Raw genomic sequence first — 23,206 nt, 5'->3', positions numbered from 1 at the left:
GAAGAGGTTGGGGGAATTTTTCATTTGATGCTCTATTGCTTAACTTAACTTACCGGCTACACACTTCATGCTACTTTTAACTTGCACACTGTGCTTCAATTTATCGCTTAACTTAATTTTTGCAATGGAGTGAATGCCTGTCCTCTTTTTAAAATGATCCCCAACGGGCTTTGAATGACTCTTCCAATGGCTCGTCCGTTGACGTTCCCGCTGTCTGATGGAGCAAATCCCTGTAAATCCCTGTCTCCTGCCTTCTCACAGATGTTGCTTTTTGTCACAATTTTTGTCACAGTATCTCACCGACAGCAACTTCTCCATCTATTCATGGACAACTCTATATCATGCACACCTCACTGATGTTTCCATTATTTTCGCTGGGCTACTACCTAGTGGCAGGTGGCATGTCCAACTGTTTTTCAATACCACTTCATGGACAGCGGAGGGCTGTCAGTGTCAAACGCTCATCTTTGCTTTCGTGGCTCAGATCTCATATCACAAAACAAATAAATCGACTGAGAGACGGCTCTTATTTGGGGAAAACTAATAAGTAGGGGCACTCGTAAGTCAAGGTTCCACTGAATTCAAAAAGAGACACGATGCTGCGGCACAATGATTGGATGTCTATAGGTTGCTCTGTGATTGACAGGCGACCCGTCAAGGTTAATCCCGCCTCCCTCCCAATGAGCCCCTCCACTTTGTGCAAAAACACGAAAGAGGAATCAGCTTTTTCTATCAAGGTTTGATTTGAATGCGTTCCTCTCACTGTATATTTTGTAAAAAAAAAATATGTATCACTAATATAGTAATCATATCATAGCCAATATTACAAAAAAACTTGTGTTATTAGTTATAGTACACTCTGCAATGTGGTTGGATAGAAACATAAAAATCTGTTTGATTTTAACCAGAATAACTGGACCTCAGTTCAGACTGGAATAAGAAATAATAAGACAGACTTGAGGTGATGTGACTGTGGAAAAAGAAAAAATGAATTGCACATAGGATTGATGTCTCTCGGCCTGGGATGCAGGGATTAATTGACTCGTATCAATGTGCAGTCACATGCTTGGCGTTTCGTTTTTTAATGCTTCTTTAATGTACACTACGTTGTTGGAATCCATTGATTTTTCTTTTCCATTTCTTTTCCATTTGTAGCTGAGCAAAAATATGAGCACTGCATTAAACATTACAAAGGTTATCTGTTCCGTTTGAATGTTTCCTTCCTCATAAGGATCCAGAGTGATACAGAGGGAGCCTATAAATAACACGGCTCTCAGAACGGCTGAACATACAGCTTAAAGACATCAGTGTGTCCTGCAACTGATCTGACAAAAAAAAAAAAAATCAAAAAACATCTAATGCCCGTCCCGTTTGAGACCCATCGGGGATATAGAAATATAAAATTTTTCCAAAGCGAATTTCTCTCCGACTCACTGGAAAATAAGGGCGAAGCCAAGGTGTTGGTAATATCTGACCCAAACTTACAACCCAAGGTTCTGCAAGGACCCTGAACGCAACATTTCCTGGGGCTTTAATTAGACAGAGAGCCCCTGCGGTTCACACGCAATCAATAGAACATATCTGTGGAAAGGTCAGCCAATAAAGAACAGAAGTACATTCATTATGATAAATCTTTGTGTTCCTGTAAATCCCACGTTCTTGAACACGACGCTCCATTGTGTGTCTGCAGAGTACGACTGGCCTTCCGGCAAACGACCTGCACGAGAGGTGAGCCCTTCAGCTGGTTCGCTCCATTTAGCAACCACTATGCTGCCTCTTCTGACTGCAGAAGGCGATGTAGAGCAGGTCAGAGTTCACCGCTTCCCCTTGTAGTTGCTGACAATACTTGAATGTTAAAAAAGGTGTGGTCTTAAGAGACCTGCCGCTGGAATATTTTTACTATGCTTGAGCTAAAAATAAAAAGCTCCTGTTGTGTCCTTGTCTGTGATGCAGACATAAAATGATCACGGCTCGATGAGGACCGGCGACAAAACAGCGAGATGGAATCCCTGGGCGGACGCAAGAAAATAAGATTCATTACAATATTAATCCCAATGAGCTCGTCCTCTTTCTCTACATTATCGGAAAAATCCAGGATTTTTTCATACCGAGATATTTTGCTCATCTCGGCCCCAGCAAACATCGCACTGTCACTTCATAGGGTACACTAGCTTATCTAAAATAAATCAAAACTTAAGTTGAGAGTTTATTGATCTGGTTTGATTACATCTGCAAAGAGTGAAGATGGTATTTGTTTGGAACAGAAATGACTATGTGTGTATGTAACCAGAAACGTGCCCTTGTACGAATTCCATCACATCCCATAATGAGCACACTGCCACCTGATTCGGCAGTCCTAGGTGAAGAAAAGCCACGATGGACTTGAATCGCGCGCTGACGGTTTTTCGGGAGCGATTCGCAAACAGTTGTGTGGCGCCAAGGGAACGAAGCGCGGAAAAACATGGCGGGTCAGAAGAAAGCGCAGGCGGATGGATATCTGTCTCTAACATTATTCTCGTAACCATGGCAATGACACTCAACTTTTCCGTTTTCATCCCAACGAAATGCAGATGCATTGACCCACGTCTTAATTGCGATTCAGGTAACCACGGCAATGAAACTCAACTTTTCTATTTTCTTTCACTGATGTAAAGCAATAATATTTTTCAACCCCAAAGGTCGGTCATTGGTCCAGGACTTGTTTCAAATCTGAAACGAAACTTAGCATCGTCGATGGGAGGGAAATTGAATTCTAGATTCTGGCGCTCATCTCGTAACACATTGGAGGAAAGGGACACCGTCTTCTATTTCACGCAACGAGGATAACTCGGGTCGCAGCATCTCGGGGAACCTTGGCAGAGCGTGCACGGGAGCGCCAGGACAGTGGTCCTGCTCTGGGAGGCAGATGGAGCCGCGGTCCAACCCGACGCTCTTTTAAGTCAGAGGTAGGGAATAGGATTTGCTGTAATGTGTGAAGAGCACGTCTGTGTCTCCTCTCCCTCCTCCTCCTCCTCCTCTTCCTCCTCCCAACTCCTGGTCCCTTGTGCCTTCGCCGTGCTTTGAAGATTGAGAGCAAAAAAAAAAAAAAAAAAAGACAGTTTGTTTGTGTGTGTGTGTGCGTGTGTGTGTGTGTGTGTATGTGTATGTGGGTGTGACATTTTACAGTACACAGACAAGAGCTTACTTTGGGCTGGCTGGACAGCTGTGTATTTGCTGTGGTGAATGTAGGCAGAGAGAATTTGAGTCGCTGTGCATTTGACAGATCCACGCGTGTCCTGTATTGGCGTTTGTGTGTGTGTGTTCGCGTATTTGTGTGTGTGCATGTGCATGCATATGTGTATATGGATGCTGCTTCCCGCTGGGGCCGCTGATTGTTTCTGCTCTTCGCTGATAAACGGCAGCTCTCCCTGCTGTCTAATCCCTCACGGTGCCCAAAACAACAGACTACACACACACACACACACACACACACACACACACACACACGTGTGCAGAAGTTGATTGTCCTTCAATGGGAAAGTTTTAAAGACACAAAGAAGAAAAAAATAAAATAAACAAAAACAGATGACTGGTTTATGTTGACAGAAATGTTTTTTTTTTTCTGATTTTCTGTCCGTTTAAGATTCCAGACGCTGCCTCATGCTTGTGGTTTGCGGCTGGCTTAGATAAGGATCCGCACAGACTTTTTTTCACAACACTGAATCTAACAGAGATCCTGTTTTTTTTGGTATTTTAACAGACTTTGCAGATAAACCGTCCATTTCACGCTGAGAGACGGACATCACACCGGCTAATGATTGATTTGAAATCAAACCGTCTTTGAATGCATCTGCAAATAGCATTTCTGCTTAAAACGAGCTCCTGCTCGGAAACCCTCCATTTCATGTTGTCCAATAATTCTGATGTGCGAAACAACATGACTTTCAAATACACAAATCTTTGGATTTGGGAGACATTTCTTTCAAGAAAACATTACCAGATTTATCAATAATCAAGAGGTCTTTGTTCCAACTTAAGCTATTGATGGATGTCATTAGAAAAGAGTTGCCTGATATTGCTGTTTTGCTGACTTTGGACTGAGACAAAAGGAAAACAAAAAGTCTGAAAGCGTTTGTTGACTTCAGACGCTGAGAACATTGGGGAAAGAAAACAACAATCTTCCACAGTGATTTTTTGAACTAGTGAAATAATCCTTCAGCATTCATTGGCTGGAACTCCCCTGAAACTTTCCTGAGCCTCCCAAGGGAGGCAGAACTGCCGCTCCGACGATTTCTCCAACTTTATTCTGAGCAGATCTATCTGTTTTAAAATCATCCCTTTCGCATATATGGTACCAAGAAAGAAAAAGAATGAGGATGGTGCATTGTTAGCATCTAAATAAACCTCTCTGACGCTAACTGTTGGGGTTTCAGCGCCGGTATCACGACGATCATCTCGTGCCCGGCTTCCTATTAGGTCGGTTAGCAGAGGAAACCCCCCGTCATCGTTTGGCTCCCGGGAAGACGATGGCGATGGCCTCCTATAAACCTCCATTACATTCTGATGTAGAACAGGAGTCAAATAAAATGCAGTGCCGGTTTGAATCACCCTTTGTCTCAGCGAGCCCCAGAAATTGACCAATTAACTGGGAGTGAAGCCTGGAGCTCCATTCCATTCGGTGTTTTATTGCTGTATTTCTAATATCCCTGTGACTTTTTAAAATCAATGCCAGTGTGGACGCCGTGTCTTTTTTCACTGCACTGTCTTTTCATTTGTTATGCAAGCGCTTGTTTGGCAGCCCCTTTGAAAATGAGATGTCATGCTTCAGTGGGTTTATCCTATTCACGCGCAGCTGCCTGTGGATGTAGGTGGAGGAGCCGCATTTGAAAAAAAAAAAAAAAAAGCCAAGACTCAAGAACAGAGAGGTTTGGGTGTCTGCTAAGAGTTGGTCAAATTGGCTTTCTTGTGTTAAATTATACAGTCCGTGCCGCCATCTCACAAGCATGGTGAGGGCACCGCAGAACGAGTATGTGCCTCTCTTGCACAAATGGTCCACCCGCCGTCCAGATCGCCGTCGATCTTATCATGTAAAGATACGACAATCAACATGCTTCTGCCGCAACATGCAGTCGTCACACCGCCACTAAAAATAGCCATGTGCGAAAGCAAGGGCAATTTATATCAGCCATCTTTCTTGCAATCATAACATATTAGAGGCAGGAAATGCACTTAATAGTGATTGCACTGGGAAAACAACAGGAAAAGGAGGCGAGCAGGAAGCATCAAGACTGGGTGTTAGCTTGTCGGAAGAGTCCGTAGCCAAGCCCTGGCCAACCGAGGCTCCGCAAAGTTCAGTACTTGGTCTCCTCTTGTTTCTTATTTTCTGCCTTTTTTTAAAATCTAATTTCCATAACTTATTAGGCAGCAGGTGAAGCAGTGTGCCTCCAACACCTCCTTTCACTAAATCTTATTCATTGAGGTTTTTCAAAAAGTAGAAAAAAGAAAATGTACAAAGACACAGAACGCTTCCTTACCGTCGAGTTAAAGCGCAGGTGGCAAATGTTGCAGGATATGATCTGTTTCTTCTTGAGGGGCTGTGGGACGCCAAATGTGTGGTTGATCACGGCTTTCTGGACAGGATCCATCTAGGAGACAGACAGACAGGCAGGTGATTAATAGGTAATACAAACGTTAACTCCAAAAAGGCATTTCAAGCTGCGGGTGGAGCCTTAAAGGCCGAATGAGGCCCGGAATAAAGTATCGTGACGCAACGTCTCTGAACACCGGAGACTAAAAGCGCATCTCTGGATCCAAGACGGGAAAAGTGTCAGGAAATCTATTGAGGCGTGACCCCGCGTGTTGCCGCCATCTACCCAGACCTCTCAGGAACCGAAAATACGATTTCCAGATCTTATTCACTAAATGAATGCATGAGGCCACTTCAGAGTGACAAGAGACAATGTGCTCATCGAGGGGCTACTGAACGTCACTGAGGGCAAAACACGATCACACATTACCCATGGGTTCAATGCTTAGATGCTAAGATTGGACCCCAACCAACACACACACACATACAGACACACACAACACACACACACACACACACACACACACACACACACACACACACACACACACACACACACACACACACACACACACACACACACAGAAACACACATGCTCCTGTCATGTCGATTGGTGGATCAAGATGCATTATTTCAGGCCAACGCAAACACAAAGCAGGTATCACTCACCCACTGCAATTTGTTGGACATTCCTTCGTCAACAGCGACCTGATTTTTTTCCAGTCAGGATAATGCAGAGTTTTACTTATTCCTTAAGATTTTGCTTGATATGAATGGCTCTGTGTACGTCATGGTGAAAGTACGGGGCACTTTGACTCGGCTGGAACCTCTGTCTTGATGAACTCAAATTATTCGTTTTATTTTTAAAAAATGATTTTATCTCATAATCAGGATTGGTTGATCTATGAATGAAATTGCAAATTAGTATATTTTTTGCCCACCAAATATGTTTAATATTTTACATACATTTCTCAGAAAACATTGTAAAATACACCAAAAAAATAGTAATCTTGAAGATTAGTAGTGATGGAACTGTCATATTTGCCTTGTGAATATTTTCTATTCAGTTATTACAACAAAAACAACAGTCATAACACTAATGATAATAAAGGTGTGTAAGATTTCTAAGGGACAATGTGTATACAGTTATGTACACTTGCACACTTGTTTTGCCAATTATTCCTTTTTGAAATATTCACAGCAGGGATCAAACTACTTTAGTGATTTTGCCTTTTGTGGTTTCACACCTAGTTCCCTCAGTAGGAGTTATTGTCCATCTGATTTGTCAGTTCATGGACATGTGGTAAATAACAAGGAAGTCAGGATGTTGTTGTGAAGCTGCGGAAGCGTGGACATTCAAGTTAAGTGCCGCAGAAGACATGAGTCTTCCCCCCTGCTGTCTCTGAGAGTAGTTCAACCACTGCGCCATTGAACCTGAACGTTACATAGGCATCCACTCAAAATGAATCCAATCAAAAGAACTAACCATAAGGCCCTTCGCTGACAGTGATGATTTGCAGAGACAGCAGTGATATCCGCTGGGGGACACACAGGAATAAAGATGCCCCCAGCCACCCCCCTGCAACTGATTTGTAAACTGTAAGCCTTCATGCAACAGTGCAGCTGGCTGTCTGATCAACACGGCCGTTGTTAAAACCCTCACAGAGGCTCCTGCGCTGAAGCTTTTACATTGACTGTTGTCCCAGAACGGCGGCAGCGGAGTGATACATCGCAGGGGTGTTTCTGGAAGGTCTAATAGGCTGAGTTTTAACCATCTGGGAAGAGAGGACTCGCACTTCAGACGCAGCCTTTCTACTGTCGGCAGTGGGGAAGAGGCGGTGAAAAAAAGAAAGAGTCAGTGTTCCCTCTGAGAGGGAAACTTGCTAGTGTGGAAATCCTTTCAATCCATATTCTTTCTTGCAACAGCAAATGATGTCCAGCTAAGAAATGTGACATCAGAGGGTCTCCGCCCGTTTACACCCTCAGCTAACCCACTCCTACGGATTCATTTGTCAAGATGACCAGCATGGGCACTACCTGCCGCACAGGAATAACCTTTTCGCGTGCAGTTGTCATGTTCTCACCAGGCCTGTTGGTTGCCTCCATATTCTAAATCTACCTCCTGGGTTCACCGGCGGCTCCTCCATAGAAATGAGAGCGTGAATGACTGGATGTTTCTGTTTGTGATTGACAGGTGACCGTCGCTGGGGAAACCCCGCCTCTGGCCCAACGTGCACGGGACTGACCAGATCTATACTTCCCCTTGGATGAAGCTTTGATAAACACTGGAACTTTGACTTACAAGCGCATCATGAGATATGAGTCGTCGCTCAGTTGATTTTTTTTGGTTTGAGATACGAGTCGAGACCTGAGTTTTGAGCGAGCAGGATGAGCATTTGACACCGACGTGGCCCCCGCTGTCCGTGAAGTGGTGTTTAAAAATAGTTGGATGTGCCGACCACAGCCAGGTAACCCAGGGAAAATCATCGGACAACATGAGGGAGTTGTATATGTTGTCCGTGACTTGTCCAAGAGATGGAGAAGTTGTTTTTGGTGAGATACTGTGACAGAGAGCATCATCTGCGAGAAGGCACAAAGCATTTAAGGGAATTTAGTACTGCAGACGGCGGCATTGGAAGTTATATTCAAAGCAAGTCGGGGATGATTTAATCATTTTGAAAGAGAACTGACATTCACTCCATCACTAAATTGAATTCAGTGATAAAGTGTAGCATAGTGTGCTAGTTAAATTTAGCAATACATTATAGCATTAAGTGTGTCACGAGTAAGTTAAGTTAAGCGATCAAACACCAAATGGAAAAACTCCCCTCAACCTCCTCCACCACCGCCAGCATCTTTGTCTTCAAGGCAAATACACTGAATGAAACCAGTTTATTACTTTACGTTATTATATATTATTATTTTTTATACTTTATTTGCTATTATAATGTAAATTTTTCTCAATCAAAAACACGTACCAAAAAGAGGGGTCTAGAACGGATTCAATGGGGAAATGAAATCTGATATAGGAGCAAACTGAGTTAAGAGCTTTGTCACAGAACAAACTAAATCTGTAAGTCAAGGCATCACGTTATGATGTGTCCGATTAATTATTTTAGACTCTTTTTGGGTTGTTTTTCTTTTTCCTTGCCTCCCACCAACTCAGCCGGACTGTATCAGACCATAAGATGCCCAAAGGATTTTTCAATGTCAAAGACCAGGAGCTTTTCTGAAAAGGTCCGGTGGAGGAGCATCTGAGACCACCTCAGCGGGGGCAGTGTTTTTTTTTTTTTCTCTGCGGAGGACTTGCACTGCAGTGTTTGCCTCCTCCCAACAGGGGGAGAAAAGGGTTTATACGCATTGAAAATATGCCAGCTGTTCTTTTCAGGTACTTTGCCTGGTGCATACAAACGTCACATTTGAACTAATCGCCTGTGACCGAGCAACAGCGTTGAGCATTTGGTGCAGAAGTGCTCTGTCGCACAGTCGGCGCTAGCGCAATGTAACAACACTGGCCTTGATGAAGACACTGACCTTGGGAGTTATTTTTGCTAGATGTGTCACTGGAAAGGCTGAGTCAGTTCACAACCACCAACTTGTCACAGGTTAAATAAAAAAAGCCACCGTCAGGCCTCAAGCGGTCAAATGTCCTGCTTACATTGGAGACTTTTCTGAGGGCGGAGGAGACCCGCGCCGTCCGGTGGACACGGCGAGCTGACCGGAGACAAAGGCGACGGCGTATAAACAACGAGACGCTGGCGCAGACTGTTTTTGATTCCCGGCAAGCCAACCCCCCCCCCTCCACAGCATCCCGCTTTATGAGGGATTCCTCCAGGCCAGGTGTGACAGATAATATAAACCTGAACCTTCAAACCGGAGGTACAGCGCTCCCTCAGGGCTATCTCTGCCTTCACTGATATATTTTGATGTTTTGCAAAATAGCTTAAAGCTTCCTCTGAGAGCAGCTAACTTTTCCCCTCACATGCAGAACGTGGCCGTCGAAATCCTTGCTCTCTCTCTCTTGTGGCCCCCGACCCCCCCGAGCACTTTTGCAGGACAGCCTGTTTGTTTTACGAACTGAAGAATGTGCCCATTGTCTGTCCGCAGCCATCCTGAACTGACCACTATAAATGCGTCTTTTGTCTGAGGGTCTCTGTTGCCCCCCCCAGCCCCCCCCCGGTGCCGACAGACGTTAACCCGCGCCAAGTAGTCCGGTCCACGATGAGGTTTCAGGGTAGACCAAGAGAGATGAGGACGGGGGAGTCGATGCGGAGGGACTCCAGGGGATCCGGAGGATATTTAGCTTTGGAGACAGGTGCATTCATCACGCGTCCTGGATGGCGCGTGCCTTATCAGGACGGAGGAAACCTGAGTCTGCCCGTGAATGGACTGTGTGATTTATGCCGCAGCTGCACTGTCACACGGTGCGTTATGGAGGCTAATCATCTCCTTCAGGGACTCAAGTGGCACTAGTTTGACGTTATTTCCTTTGGTTATCATCATTCTGTATTCTGGGATTCGAGTAGCTTCCGCATCCCACTAAAAACATCTTCAGTTTGAGCACAACTGACTGAATATTCGGTGAGAGAACGTAAAAATGATTTCTGCTGTACATCCTGCTGCATTCATTATACATCTATTACATCTCTGAGTCATCTTCAGGAACATCTAATATTAATGCAGTATGAAAATAATACTCCAGTAACAGTGTGCGAAAAACAGAAAACAGATATAAATTATATATCGGCTGTTATCGGCCACAAATGTATTCTTGTCAGACAATATGAAACCTTGAGCATGGTGATATTAAAAGAAAAAAAAGTAAAACAAAACAAAACTTGAATTCCATGTTGTGTCTTTAGTGAAACGCAGACTAAGAGCGCGGAGGCCGGCCCTGCGCCGCTTTTGATTTTCAACCTGTTTTGTCACAGTTTTCTTCGACGAAGATTCGGAAAGCCAAATGACAGCTAATCCACAACGACTGTACGACGAGCCGCTTTAAAATTACGTGACGACGCGGCAAAAAAGAAAACGTTCAAATCAGCACACGTATTATTTTGAAAGAGCGGAGGAAAGCACAGTAGCATTAACACAAAGGGGGGATGTAATGAAGAGATCTGTTAGCATGTGCATACCGCTTGCCTGCAAAACAGAATTGAAATATCAATGGGGGTGAACAGAAAAAAAAATTAATATATCAGGGGTTGAAGGAAGACTGATCTGAGTGGCGGGTCAACACCCTGGAGAATTACCTCAAAATTGACTTTGTCAACAAATGCAGGGCAGCCATTCTTTAATTTGAGGTTATTCTGGACTTTCAACGCACTAAAAGCACCCGTCTCAGCAGGGTTCCCGTTTGACGAGTGACCCAAGATGGCAAACTCACACCCAATATAAAACTCAATTTTCCGCACAGTTCTCTGCATGCCCCTATTTGACGTGAAAATGAGAGACTGAGCGGTTGTACGTCTGTACGTCTTGTGGCCCTGTGATAGATCCAGGGTGAACTCTGCCTCTCGCCTAATAGCAGCTTGGACAGGCTCTGGACGTTTTTGACCCCTTCTGCATTATGAGCGGTATAGACGATGACTAATATTCAGATACATTTTAATGCATTTGAGTCTGTGAGACTATAACTTTAGAAATAAAACTAAAAATGTGAAAATATAAATTGGACCAAAAATGGTTAGAAGCTTTTGAAATGGACAGGGGTTTCTCAGTGTTGGACCCGAATAATATTTTTACTTATAACTTTATTTTTTGGTGCATTTGACACATATTTACATGCTTGTTAAATAATTATGGATCTAATGATATTCATGCCTTAAGCCAGAAACCTTTTTTTTCCAAAGGGGGTACAAAGACTCGTTTTGTCAGAAATGTGGGGACTGGTTGGCTTGGAAGAGATGAATGCTACTCTGAGTACTTGAAGGTGTATCTGAATTCAGGTTTACCATACTGCCCGAGGCTCCAGGTATGCACCGCAACCTCAAAACCCACACACACATACAAGCACACACACACACACACACACACACACAAAGGCCAAAGACGTGGCACTGTGACCCCAGGCAGTGGGCTGTGAACAAAATAAACAGCGCTTTTCATGTATCAGTCTGGAGACCTCTTCCTAGTACACATGCGCGTCATACGGGCACGTGTTTATTTCTCAACCACCCCCTCACATATGTCTTCCACCGTAAACGCCAGTCGTCTGTGTGGCCCCTGGCTCGTCCTCCCCACCCCCATCTCGTCTCTCAAATCCAACCTTTTGTGTTTGGTCTGAAAGGTGCTGGAGAAAGAGAGAGAGAACTATGGTCTATGTTTCATTTACAAGTCACAGGAGATGGTTTCTCACACTCTACAACACACACATACATGCACACACAGGGAGAAAAGCTATGATCAAAGAAATCAGATGTGCATATGCAGGCACATTCCCACAATGGATACCGCGTCGGCAGGTAAAGGATCAAAGATTCATGCTTTTAATGCCATACGGTGAGGCGAGGTGAGCGTCGGCCCCCGGGCTCACCGGAGCTGCGCCGCTTGTCGCTAACATTCCAGACGGAGCCACACGAGGATCACGGGCAGATCCAGCCACGCAGAGAAAGAGTGACTTTTAAATATTAGCTAATGATTATAATACCGGGCCTTCTATCTGAGAGGTTGCAGCAGAATGTGATATAGCGTCAGCTGAAGATGGTTAAGCATTCTCCATTTGTCTTTTTGAAGCAAACTAGAACGAGCCTCGGAATGTTTATTCTAATTTTACATTTCCGAATCGTTCATTAGAGCACAGATAAAATACACATAATCTCTGATTTAATTAAATAGTGCGGTCGACATATTGGAAAATAAATAGGCGACCGAAACACAATCAATTTCTTCAATCTTTACAGTGGAATATGTTGAAAATTATTCACATAAAGAAAAAAGTTGGGTCTGAATATGGTTTTACTAGACATTAATCAAAGAGATGGCACCGTGGTGACACCGGGGTGTCATTTGTGTTGTCACACTCGGTAAGAATGTATCATCTCCGTGACCGCGCGCCCCTTGTGCAGAGTCTATCTGTGAAGATAACTACGAGGGGGAAGACAGACGCGCAGACGAGACAGGTAAGTGGCTCAATGGCTGTCAGAAACCGGCGTTGAGGAAAAGCCTTGGCACGAGTAAACGTGAACCAGCCATGGCAGGGAAATGTCAGTGACTCGCATATCGTGTTCAACCACGTAAGGTTTTTCTGGTTTTTCACTGCAGAGGAATCAAACTTCCTCCACTGCCTGGGAGCTTCTCCGGGTGCAGGGGCTGACATCCTTCTTTAATTAATGAGTGTGTTTTGGCGAAGACCCCCATTAACCAATCAGGAGCCTCTGCAGCAGAAATGTGACACAGACCGGGAGAGAATCGAAGTGGAAGAGGGCAAGTGGTAAAATATCAATGAATGAATTCATTCATTCATTATCCTCATGCTCATCCAGCTGTCAGGGCTGCGGGTGCTGGGCGAGAGGTGGCGGTCGCCCTGGACCGGTCACCTGGCGGTCACATGTGATAAAAAGGGATATATGCAGCCTGTTTATTTATTAATTAGTCATTTGTTTGTTCATTTTGCCACTTTGTAACTTTTAGCTTTTTTTTTTTTAAAGTTTTTTCTGAATCTGTATTTTGTATTTATATGTGTATGTCTATACGGTGTCCTTTAGGGTCAAGTAAGGCGCCTCACATAAAATGTATTAGTACCACTATCCATTATTATTATACAACCATTCACTCTCTCATTCGCATATCTGGGCAATTTAGGGTCTCCTGTAAACCTATTGCATGTTTTTGGACAGTGGGAGGAAAACGGGATCAACTTAGGGACCTTCTTGCCGTGAGGTGGAAGCATGACCCTTGTGTGTGTTTGTGTGTGTTTACATGTGCCTCGTCCTCTTGAATAAGGGCTTACATGCACAAAGCTTTTTTCTAAGACACGCATCGTCCCATTCACACCTCACGTGCAGACCGAGGTGTCTGAAAACACATGGGGGGGGGGGGGGGGCAGTTGCATTCCCCATTTTGCTGGAATTTCTGAATCTTAGATTAAAAAAATAAAAGCAAAAAAGGTTCATCGTTTACAAATGACACTTTCACGTTCTCCAGCCCTGAAGGTGCTGTTTCTATAATATGTTATATATATGTATAATATGCTTAAATAAGCCAACACTCCGCCTCTCAAATACACACACACACACACACACACACACACACACACACACACTCTCATATATATATGTAAAAATACAGAGGGGACGTGAGAAAAGTGGGACAGCAGCGAAAGAATATCACGAAATGTCAGGAAAGCTTAAAGGAACCCTTGCTGTCTGGAGCACAAAATGATGTTAATGCGCCTGTTTGATGTTGACAGGATCAAGACAGTGACATTTTCCCCAAGTTGACTTTTCACTGTCACTCCTCCTGCATTCAGCACACACAGGGAGGGCGGAGGTAAAAGACCCGATACAAAAAAGAAAAAAAATCTTTTCCAACATAACAGTTACACGTAGATCTTTATCTAAACCTAAACCAACTCTTGATTTGTTCTAAATTACCATATATATCTGTCAGTGACCTTTAAAGGTGCCTTTCTAATAAAAGCCACGTTCCACCTCACTGTCCCGGTTTATCCGCTTCTTGTCTCTCGGGGTATCGATGCGGAGGCTAGCTTCGATTACCGCGGCGACGGAGGCCAGGGGCTCCCGCCGTCCGACTCACCGTGTTGAAGTTTGGGAAGAGGCTGAGGGGAGAGGAGCCATTAAGTCTGAAGGGCAGGAGGTGTTTGAGGTCGAGCTGCGGCTGCAGCGGCCGCCCGGGGACGGGGAGAGAGGCGAGGAGGGGGCTGCCCTGGGTCGACGTACCTGGAAAAAAAATATATAAAAGATAGATGTTAGGAGTTGAGAAGCTCTCCAGGCGCTGAACCGAACCCAACGGCGGCGGAGAGGTCAGGCGCAGCGCTGACAGTGATCCATTAGCGGCCGGGGGGCACGTTCACGACTTGAGCTGGCGGAAACACGACAACTCAGATGCTGGTTTCTTAATGCAGACAGTAAGGGTGTGCATATTTCGTGGCGCGGGGCCACAATTAGCCATCCTATCCCCTGAGCACAGGCGCTACCCCCTCACATACATACGCATCATTTAATTACTGATTTATTGGCCCGGGAAAGGCGGGTGTGCCGAGAGGAAGATGGGAGATATCGGATTTCAAATGGACCAGGGATGAAGAGATTTCTAATTTTCCGCTTGGTTGCGTTTCAGGGGACCGGGTGCGCTCAGCAGTGCACGGGCACTTATCCCGGCACCAGGATCAATCATTGATGTCAGCTCTGGGTCACCATGGCTGCCCAAAAGTACGCCTATCATAGCAGCGCCTCAGCCGGGATGTGCGCAAACACGGCGAGGGGGCTGATTTGGTGTGAGATAACTCACACTGCGGGAAGATGAAAAAAACAGAAGAAAAAAAAGCAATCACTGACCTCACAACAGAAGCCGCTCGGTAGAAATGGAAAAGTCAAAACAGAGCAGAGGGGGGAGAGGAAGATGCTGGGCGGTAGGAGAGCGAGGAGAGGATGGTGTGCTTAAAGCGAGCTAAGGCAGGAAAAAAATCCAAGATATAAATAAATAAATATATACATACATATATATGTTTGTGTGCGTGTGTGTGTGTGTGTGTATGTGTTTATGTATACATACATACATATCTTGAATTTTTAAATGCATCTATATAAATACACACACACACACACACACACACGTATATATATATATATACGTGTGTGTGTGGGTTTATTTATACATATAAATACACACATATAAATAAATAATATAAATAAATACACAAACACATACACACACACATATATATATATATATAAACTATAATCATGAATAAAATGCATGTACACAATATTTTAAATTGTATCATTATTATTATTATTGTTATTGTAATCTGTAGTATTAATCACCGCATTTTTTTATTACCATTGTTTTAGCAAATAACCCATGATTTTTCTGTAATTGCTGTCATCTTCTGCTGGGATCGTCTTTCATTTCACACTGTTAGTCAGATTCCCATGAAGTGAGCGACGCAGAGATTGTACTATTTAAATATTTTTATTGTAAGCATGAGCCAGATCTGTAAAATTAATCTCATCCACGAGAGGTGAAGTCACAGCTGCCTCAGCCTGGTGTTTCCACAATATGCAGCTCCTAAAAAGGCAAGACTCCTTCTTTTCTCCTGCGATTTTACTGTAAGCATCCAAATGAAATGTAAACATACACACACGTTAATTGGCTTTTCTGAAACAAATCCAAATGCAAACTAATATTTCCATTTCAGCTTGTGAAACAATTAGAGACTTTAATTGGTCAGTTTTTTTACAATTTCATAACTGTGTGGCTTCTTGAAATCTTCATCCCGGCCCCTGGCATGACCCCCCTCCCTCTGCCTCCCTACCTCCCACTTTGGGAACTCCTGGCCAAGAACGTCACCAGAACCATGTTTACGACCAAGTCAGATTTAGCCGCTACTCGAAGGACCTGAGCCGATAAAACTTCAGGGAGCGCCACGATGGACAGTTAAAAGGTAAAAAAAAGCTTTGCCCTCCGCAGCGCGAAGAGCAAACCGGCGCAGAGAAGATGCTCCAAGATTCTCAGGTGCCTCCTGATTATTTGTCGTGGCGCCGGACCAGCGATTTTCACTTAGCGCCGGCTTTCAAGACGGGTTCTGGAAATAACGTGAAACTTCTACGTGGTCTTTATGAAGTCCAAACAAAGTGATTCATGAGGGTTCTGTTCACTGGCATTCTGTGGCTTGGCGAGAGGTTGTGCACGGCTGGTGGGTGTGAGGCTGAGACAGCGAAGCCCCGAACATATGCTCCTAAGTGCTGGACTCAGGACTCCCTGCGTGGCCTGTGTGGGCTCTCCAAGGCCAGAGACGCACCGCAGGACAGATCCAGCCTACAGACACGTGGGCAGCAGCTGGCAACAGACTGCTTACTCATGCAACAGAAAAAAAAAAACTACAGGCGCAGACCTCCGCCGCCGTCTACGTGAAATGGATACTGCCAAAAAAAAAATTAAAAAGGCCTTTTTTTTCCTCTCTCTCTCTTTTTTGGATAATCTCATGACAAACAAGCAGCATTGAAAACACAACCTCCGCAGAGGAGGTAATGAGGGCAGGCTGAGTCTCCTCTTGGCAGTTCTAACAGAGCAAAGCCGGGTTTGCAGCGAGGGCAGTTATCGGCTGATAACACTTCCCCACCTGTCTGTGACTCCCCAGGCAGCTTATTAAATCAGGGGATGGCTGTTTGCCTCTTTGGATTAGAAACGCCGCCACCGAGGCAAACCCAAATTCAGGCATGTATGACAGGAAGCGAAGGAGTGTGTGTCTGGCAACCGTGCAGCTGATGTGTATCTCACGCGTGTGGACGCATGCGGACGCGGACGCACGGCGAGCATAAAAACTGTGGAGCCGCGGAGCTGTCTGTGCACCTCTGAGATCAAACATCTCCGACGGCAAGGGGAAGTCAGTTTTAATGTGTGTGTGTGTGTGTGTGTGTGTGTGTGTGTGTGTGTATGAGAGGCGGAGTGTTGGCTTATTTAAGCCTGCGGCTACCGATAACCTCTTTCTATCACACCGCGTCATTTCCCACTCATCTAATGTCACGTTTGCACATGTGCATATGTGGCCATGTTTTAAATATGCTATTTCTGTGCAGAGCTGCGCTGCGCACGCACCGTGCACGCAGGCTTCTGATCTGTTTACACTTGAGTTGAGGTCCCATGTCCAGACAACCTCTGGGGGGGGGGACGGGTCGCAGCCAGAAACCAAATGTCCGGCCTCTTTGTCTCTCCTCCTCTCTCCCAGACAAAGAATGGATCTGACGCTCTCTGCAAGTCTTTCCCCAGGCAGACGTCTCCCTCTTCCTCCTCCTCCTCTGACCATCACAACGCATTCCTCCCTCTCATGACTCACTGGGTTGGTTACACAACAGCCACCGTCACATCACATCTATTCGTACGCGGCCACGCGTCTGTGGGTGCACTAGCGTGGGGTGCATCTCCAATTTTTTTTTAAATTTTCCATTATCTTCATCGGAGGAACTAACTCTTCATTGTGACCCCCCTCCTGAATATCTCTGTTACGGAATAATCTTTTCAACTCTTTTGTCGCTCCAATGAAATTCTCCTCTCCGTTGCTCCCTCAGCTTTCCGACAAATTGCTTTGTCTCGCATCCAATAACTCCCCCATGCCGTGGCTGCAGCGAAGTGGCACGGGGTGTGTTGGAGGGTGGGAGGGGGTTCACCGCGTAGACAAAAACTCCTCTTTATTTTTGCCCCGCCATAATTAGCTGGGACGGATGCGGGCGCAGCGGGGTCTTGTAATTGGCTGAGTGCATCTCCACCTTCGCCATCAGCCTGATGGATGGCCTCTCAAGTACAACCCGCTATTTTCTTTGAGGTAAACTTCCTCGGCGCAGGTGACGTTTCAAAGACGAAGTGAGATCCAGGGTTGACGCGTCCGCCCCTGCGTTTGATTTGACAGCTGCCAAGCAGCTGAATGGGTTCTTATCACCATTGCAAATCACGCATACATACATACATATTTTGATATATGGACGGATAGATATATAAAACCCGGAGAGGAAGAAGGCTGGGAAATGGAACGTAATGATACGGTTGAGCTCCTATATGTAGAGATAATTATATATATTTTGCTACGGCCAACTTATAATGAAGATCTGAAGTAAAAAGTTTGAATGAGGACCCTTGCCACGGCCTAGCTAGACCTGATCTTCATCTTTATTTTCCATTATCGCTCCCTGTTTTGATTTCTTTGAGCCAAAAGATAAGAATGAAATGAGGCACACCTGGAATGCAAAATGAAAAAGTTATTTTTCTCCAAATTGGATGTAGCAGCATCCATTTTGTCATTTTGCTCGAATTTGTTTTTCGACTGATTCACCCAGCTAGTGACTCAGGGCTCCGTTCCCCGGGCGTCATCCCTGCTCTCTTGCTGTTTCAACATCCTTCCTGTTTTGCCCTCGCCAATATTTCACTTCCCGCTCGTTTGCTGCCTCTCGTCGGTTAATTAGTCTCCGTCCGCCGTGTTCCCAACCAATCGGCTGCTCTCTGGACACTCCACCCAAGGCTCTGTTTAAATATATTTGACTTTGTGTAAGTTTTAGTTGTATGGTTTCTGTCTCCCTTATTCAATTAGTCTCTCTTCTTTCGCTGTCTTTGTTATTAGTTTTTTTACCATCTCTATGCAGTCCCAGGGTTCCTTCTCGCATATTTTTGTCAGTTAAATAAAGAAAAACGCTTCGCTGCCGCTGCCGCTGCCGCCGCCACCGCCGGGTCCTGCACAAGGGTCTTGTTATCGCAAGTCGGAGCACAAAGCAGTATCAAGGGATACGGTTATTTATTAGCCGGGGGAGGCACACTTTTCATTCATTTAAATAAAGTGACTTACCACTCAATTGAATGTTATTTGCATATACTCTTTTAAAGTTTGCTAATAATCCGCTGTCTGGGCCCTGTACCAGAATGAGTGCTTTCCTGATTTTATGTGTTGTAGGTCCTGATCAGGCCCCTCAGCTCTTTATATTGTCAGAATTGTTGGTATACATTTGGGTTTAATGACAACCAGTGGGCAACTGTCACTGTCCTGTTTGGATGGGAAACTACGAGCACAGCAGGTGACCGTCAACAGCACTTTTGACGGTAAAACATCCGTCCCGTCACCATCTGTTCTGTTATTAGTGGTTTATGCTCCTCATTTTTTCGAATACCTGCTTCCCAGTAGGTGCAGCATTAGATAGAAATACGACATGAGTAAGAGCAGGGAAAAAGGAAATCCATCGTCTTACTGTTTTCTTAAATTCACTGATTTCTCTTTAAATAGTCAACACATTTTCAACTGTGGATGTCAAACACCTCCTCCATTCTCAGGAGCTCAGGAGGAGATAAAAAAAAAAATCCATTGTTAAAAGAAAAGAAGGCTCTGGTTGACTGAGAACCTCCATGGGCATATATTAGGGGTGGGACTCGATAAAAATATAATCTAATTAATTGGAGGCTTTGCAATTAGTTTGAAATGGATGATATTTTAATTGCAAGATAAAAATAAATGGAAGTTTGTTTGATGAATGAATCAATAAAAATGAGCGTCAACTTCAAAATCTTGCTTATTTCCCCAGCAGTCTAAGACACCGCTCGATGATGAGTGCAGAAAACACACTTGCAACTCATCATTACGGCCTGTTTTACTTCCCTTCAATCCTCATTCAGCTGCTGGATTTGTTTTGACATTGTCTTTCTGGACCGCAGTTCAAAATTCTCATCAGCTGAATTGATCTGCAACCTCCTGTAGGCCGTGATCTTCTCCCAGCCCATCCGCCGTCTGGTGGATTCGTCAAATTATCCAATGTGTAATTGGACATTTTGTTTCTAAATTTGAACCCCAGTATGAGGATTGCCGACACTCTGCTTGCTTGTATTAGCAATGTTACTATTATCTGCGGCTAAGTTTGCATTCCTGACCCGCACCCTCACACAAACCAATATTATCTGCACACCAGCTCCAACATATTTAGTGCGGAGGTGCTAATGGAGTGTTCTGCAATATGCAAACTCTTTTTTCCATTAAAGTGAAAAGAAAATAATTTTTGTGAATACTTGCTGGTCTTAAATTTAAATTTCCTTTCAACCAGCGAGCATCATCTGAGCTGCCTTGCCCGTCATGCTATCACGTGGTGCGTCTGTGTTACCTGTCTCCCTGGAACTCGAGCACCGAGAAATGTTCCGTGGCGCAAATCAAAGGGCGATTAAAATGCCCTCATTTTCTTAAAATGTTAAATTTATTTATATATAGATTTGTAGGACTCAGCTGTTTTCTCTGTTGCAAAGCGCAGACAATTCCAGGGCATTGTTTGGCTTCCACTGCTAAGTGGGCTGTGAGACGCTCGCCGTCAGGCCTCGCCTCCGACGACCCAGCTGTGATTCTGCATCCGAACGTTAATCTGCCGTGCGTCGCTTCAAAAAGGGAATCGAGAGACGGGTAAAATCATAAGCACGATATCAAGCTTGATGACAGAGAGAGGCGTGATCCCGCAAATTACAAATAACGCATTCTGATGACGCTTTCTGTAACATCGTGTGTGCTCCAAGGTTCCAACATGCACACCAAGAGCTGCTGCTCGCTGCGCATCTGCCACACTGACTGACCATCCCCCAGCCGCCCGCAAACCTCCGAGCTCCCGCTGCCCCGGACACTGATGGAAGCGGATCTGACAGCGCGGGGAGCCGACGACTCGAAATCTCAGACAAGCAAATCCGGGGGAAACGTCCCGGGGCGCGTTTCACAAATGGCCGTTCCACACATGCGGCGTCTGGGAGCTTGGCGTTAGCCTCACGGTGAATTAGAGGCTGATGGCCATTTGAGGACATTAAAAAGGCACCGCGCTGCCTCGAGACGCATGAATTCTAACGGGGAGAGGTTCGGAGACGATGACAGAGGGAGGAAAACTGCAACGACTCCCGACCGCCTGTTGGCTTGCGCTCGATCGGGAGGCCGTGCACGCTGGGTACGCTGAGAGTATTAACCACAATCAATTCTCATTGGAGGCTTCCGGATTCTCTCCGTCCTCAGCCAACCGTCCCTCGAGTCCCTACACTTTGTGCTATCGTTTAGTTAAACCTGAAATCAGGGTTTGGCTGTACTGTAAGCGGCGCTGAGAAAACTTCATTAAGTCCCTCAATTAAATCTATTTGATTTGTCGAGCTGCAAAAAAAAAAAAAAAAAAAAAAAGAGGCAGGGATGTTCTGCTTCTCAACAGCTGCGGATATATTTACTGCAAATACCAGACACCAGCCTGGAGAGCGGCCTAAAAAAATATAGGATTCTGGCTGCTTTCGCATTCAAATATTCAAATTGAGCCTTTTTAGAACTTCCATTTCAGCAAGCGGCTTTTTAGCTTGTTAAAAAGAAAGTTATTTTGAACGGCATGCGGTTTAAAAAGCTGCTTCCTCGCCCCCGCTCATCTCTGTCTCTCTTTCCTTTACTTTACCTTAAAATGTTTATTTAAATGATGCTGTTTTTTTTTTGGAGTCTCTTTTTTCCGGGTCAACCCCCCCATGCTTCAGAGGTTGAACCGTGCGTGTGTGTTGTGTAATGGAGTATGGGAGCTGATGACACTCTGTATTCCAACGTGAGTGCAGCAGGCGGATACAGTTTATGTGGCAAATGTGTATGAATAATGGATGAACACCAGAGGAAAACAACCTTACCCTCGCCTTACCCTTACCCTTACCTCAACTTTACCAAGAGGGGCACGTGGCTCCGCCTTTAAGGTTTGAGACTTTCTTTGCCGACATTCCCAGAAAACCTGCTTGGAGCCGCAACTGTTTCTTAAATGTTTGACGGAGAAATCGAAGTGCAAACTTGAAAAGAAAATACGTAAAAGACAAAGGAACCTGCCATTTGGCGTCAAGCGCCGCGCCTGATCTGCAAATGCGATGATAATGATTGAGGAGAATTAAAAATACTGATAATTATTGCAACAATATCCAAACCAGCCAAGAGGCGGACAAGCGTAAAATATAAGCGGTGGTTTTCAGGTGTGAGCTGCCTTTCAAGCGGATTAATCTGGACAACGTGACACCCGAGGGTTCGGATTAAAACCTCAATCTGACGTTCACGGAGAAGAATTGACGTCTTTAATATTGGCAGTTCGAAAACTGGTTACGGAAGCCATGGGTGCATCATACTAGCTTATCTATCTTTCATTCATTCATGTATCGTTTATCCTACACACAGGATGGGAGGCGGTCATCTGTCAATCACGCATCCGACCACTCAGCCTCTCATTCATGAGGATCTAAAATGAAACTCCTGGCTGTTTATGGACTGTGGGAGGAAGATGGGGAACCTTGTGAGAAACCACGCAACAGCTGGGAGAGCTCAGGTTGCCGACCACAGCTCCACCCACCCCTCCCGTCTCATCCCCTAAAATCTTCCACATGTTCGCGGCTACAAAGGTCGTTCCTGATAAAACGGTGGGGTTTTTTCTTTCAGGGATCACGCCTTTACTCCCCGCGCTCCTATTTTGAGGAGATCCACTGTTCACAAACAAACCGCTCTCAAATGTACTTCCGCCCTATTTTCTCTGCCCTCTGCAGATTGTTGGGGAGGGGTGGACAGGCTGTTCCATGTGGCCTGATTACATGCAAGGCTAAACATGCTATGACCCGCACCGCGGACGGAAAACGACTCCATGACTTTTTACGACTCCTTTTACGAGCGGCTTTTGAGAGTTCGATCCCGGTTCGAAAGAGGCCGGTCGGGCTCAGGAGGGTTCTGAGCTAAAAATCAACTAAATATAAAGGAGCTGGAATAAGCAGGAGCAGATTTATAAGGAGCTTGGAGGTTGGGGAGCTCTGTTACAGCCTGGATAAGGCAATTAAAAAGCACATTTACACCCAATTAATAAAACATGACACGTTGTTGATTTTTCAAACAAGACCAAAATCTGAGACTCAACAAAGATGTTGCCTCGTCAGACATCAATCAAAGTTTCTGAGCGTCAATTTGAGAA

At 44.9% G+C, this 23,206-nt stretch overlaps 1 protein-coding gene across 1 annotated transcript in view; it reads right to left on the bottom strand.

The window, feature by feature from the left end:
- znf385c (zinc finger protein 385C) overlaps positions 1-23,206 on the bottom strand; it is a 138,497-nt gene that overhangs the window by 17,746 nt on the left and 97,545 nt on the right. The window contains exons 3-4 of the mRNA XM_086176270.1: positions 14,325-14,467; positions 5,514-5,624 (exon numbers count right to left, since the gene is read on the bottom strand). Of these exons, the coding sequence (XP_086032396.1) occupies positions 5,514-5,624; positions 14,325-14,467 (254 nt within the window). The remainder of the gene's footprint in view (positions 1-5,513; positions 5,625-14,324; positions 14,468-23,206) is intronic.

This window comes from Fistularia commersonii, chromosome 28 (genome assembly GCF_037954325.1).
Source record: "Fistularia commersonii isolate RoL2024-O1a breed Wild chromosome 28, RoL_Fcom_v1.0, whole genome shotgun sequence".
Lineage (NCBI taxonomy): Eukaryota > Metazoa > Chordata > Actinopteri > Syngnathiformes > Fistulariidae > Fistularia > Fistularia commersonii.
This window is presented reverse-complemented; position numbering and strand designations above follow the sequence as displayed.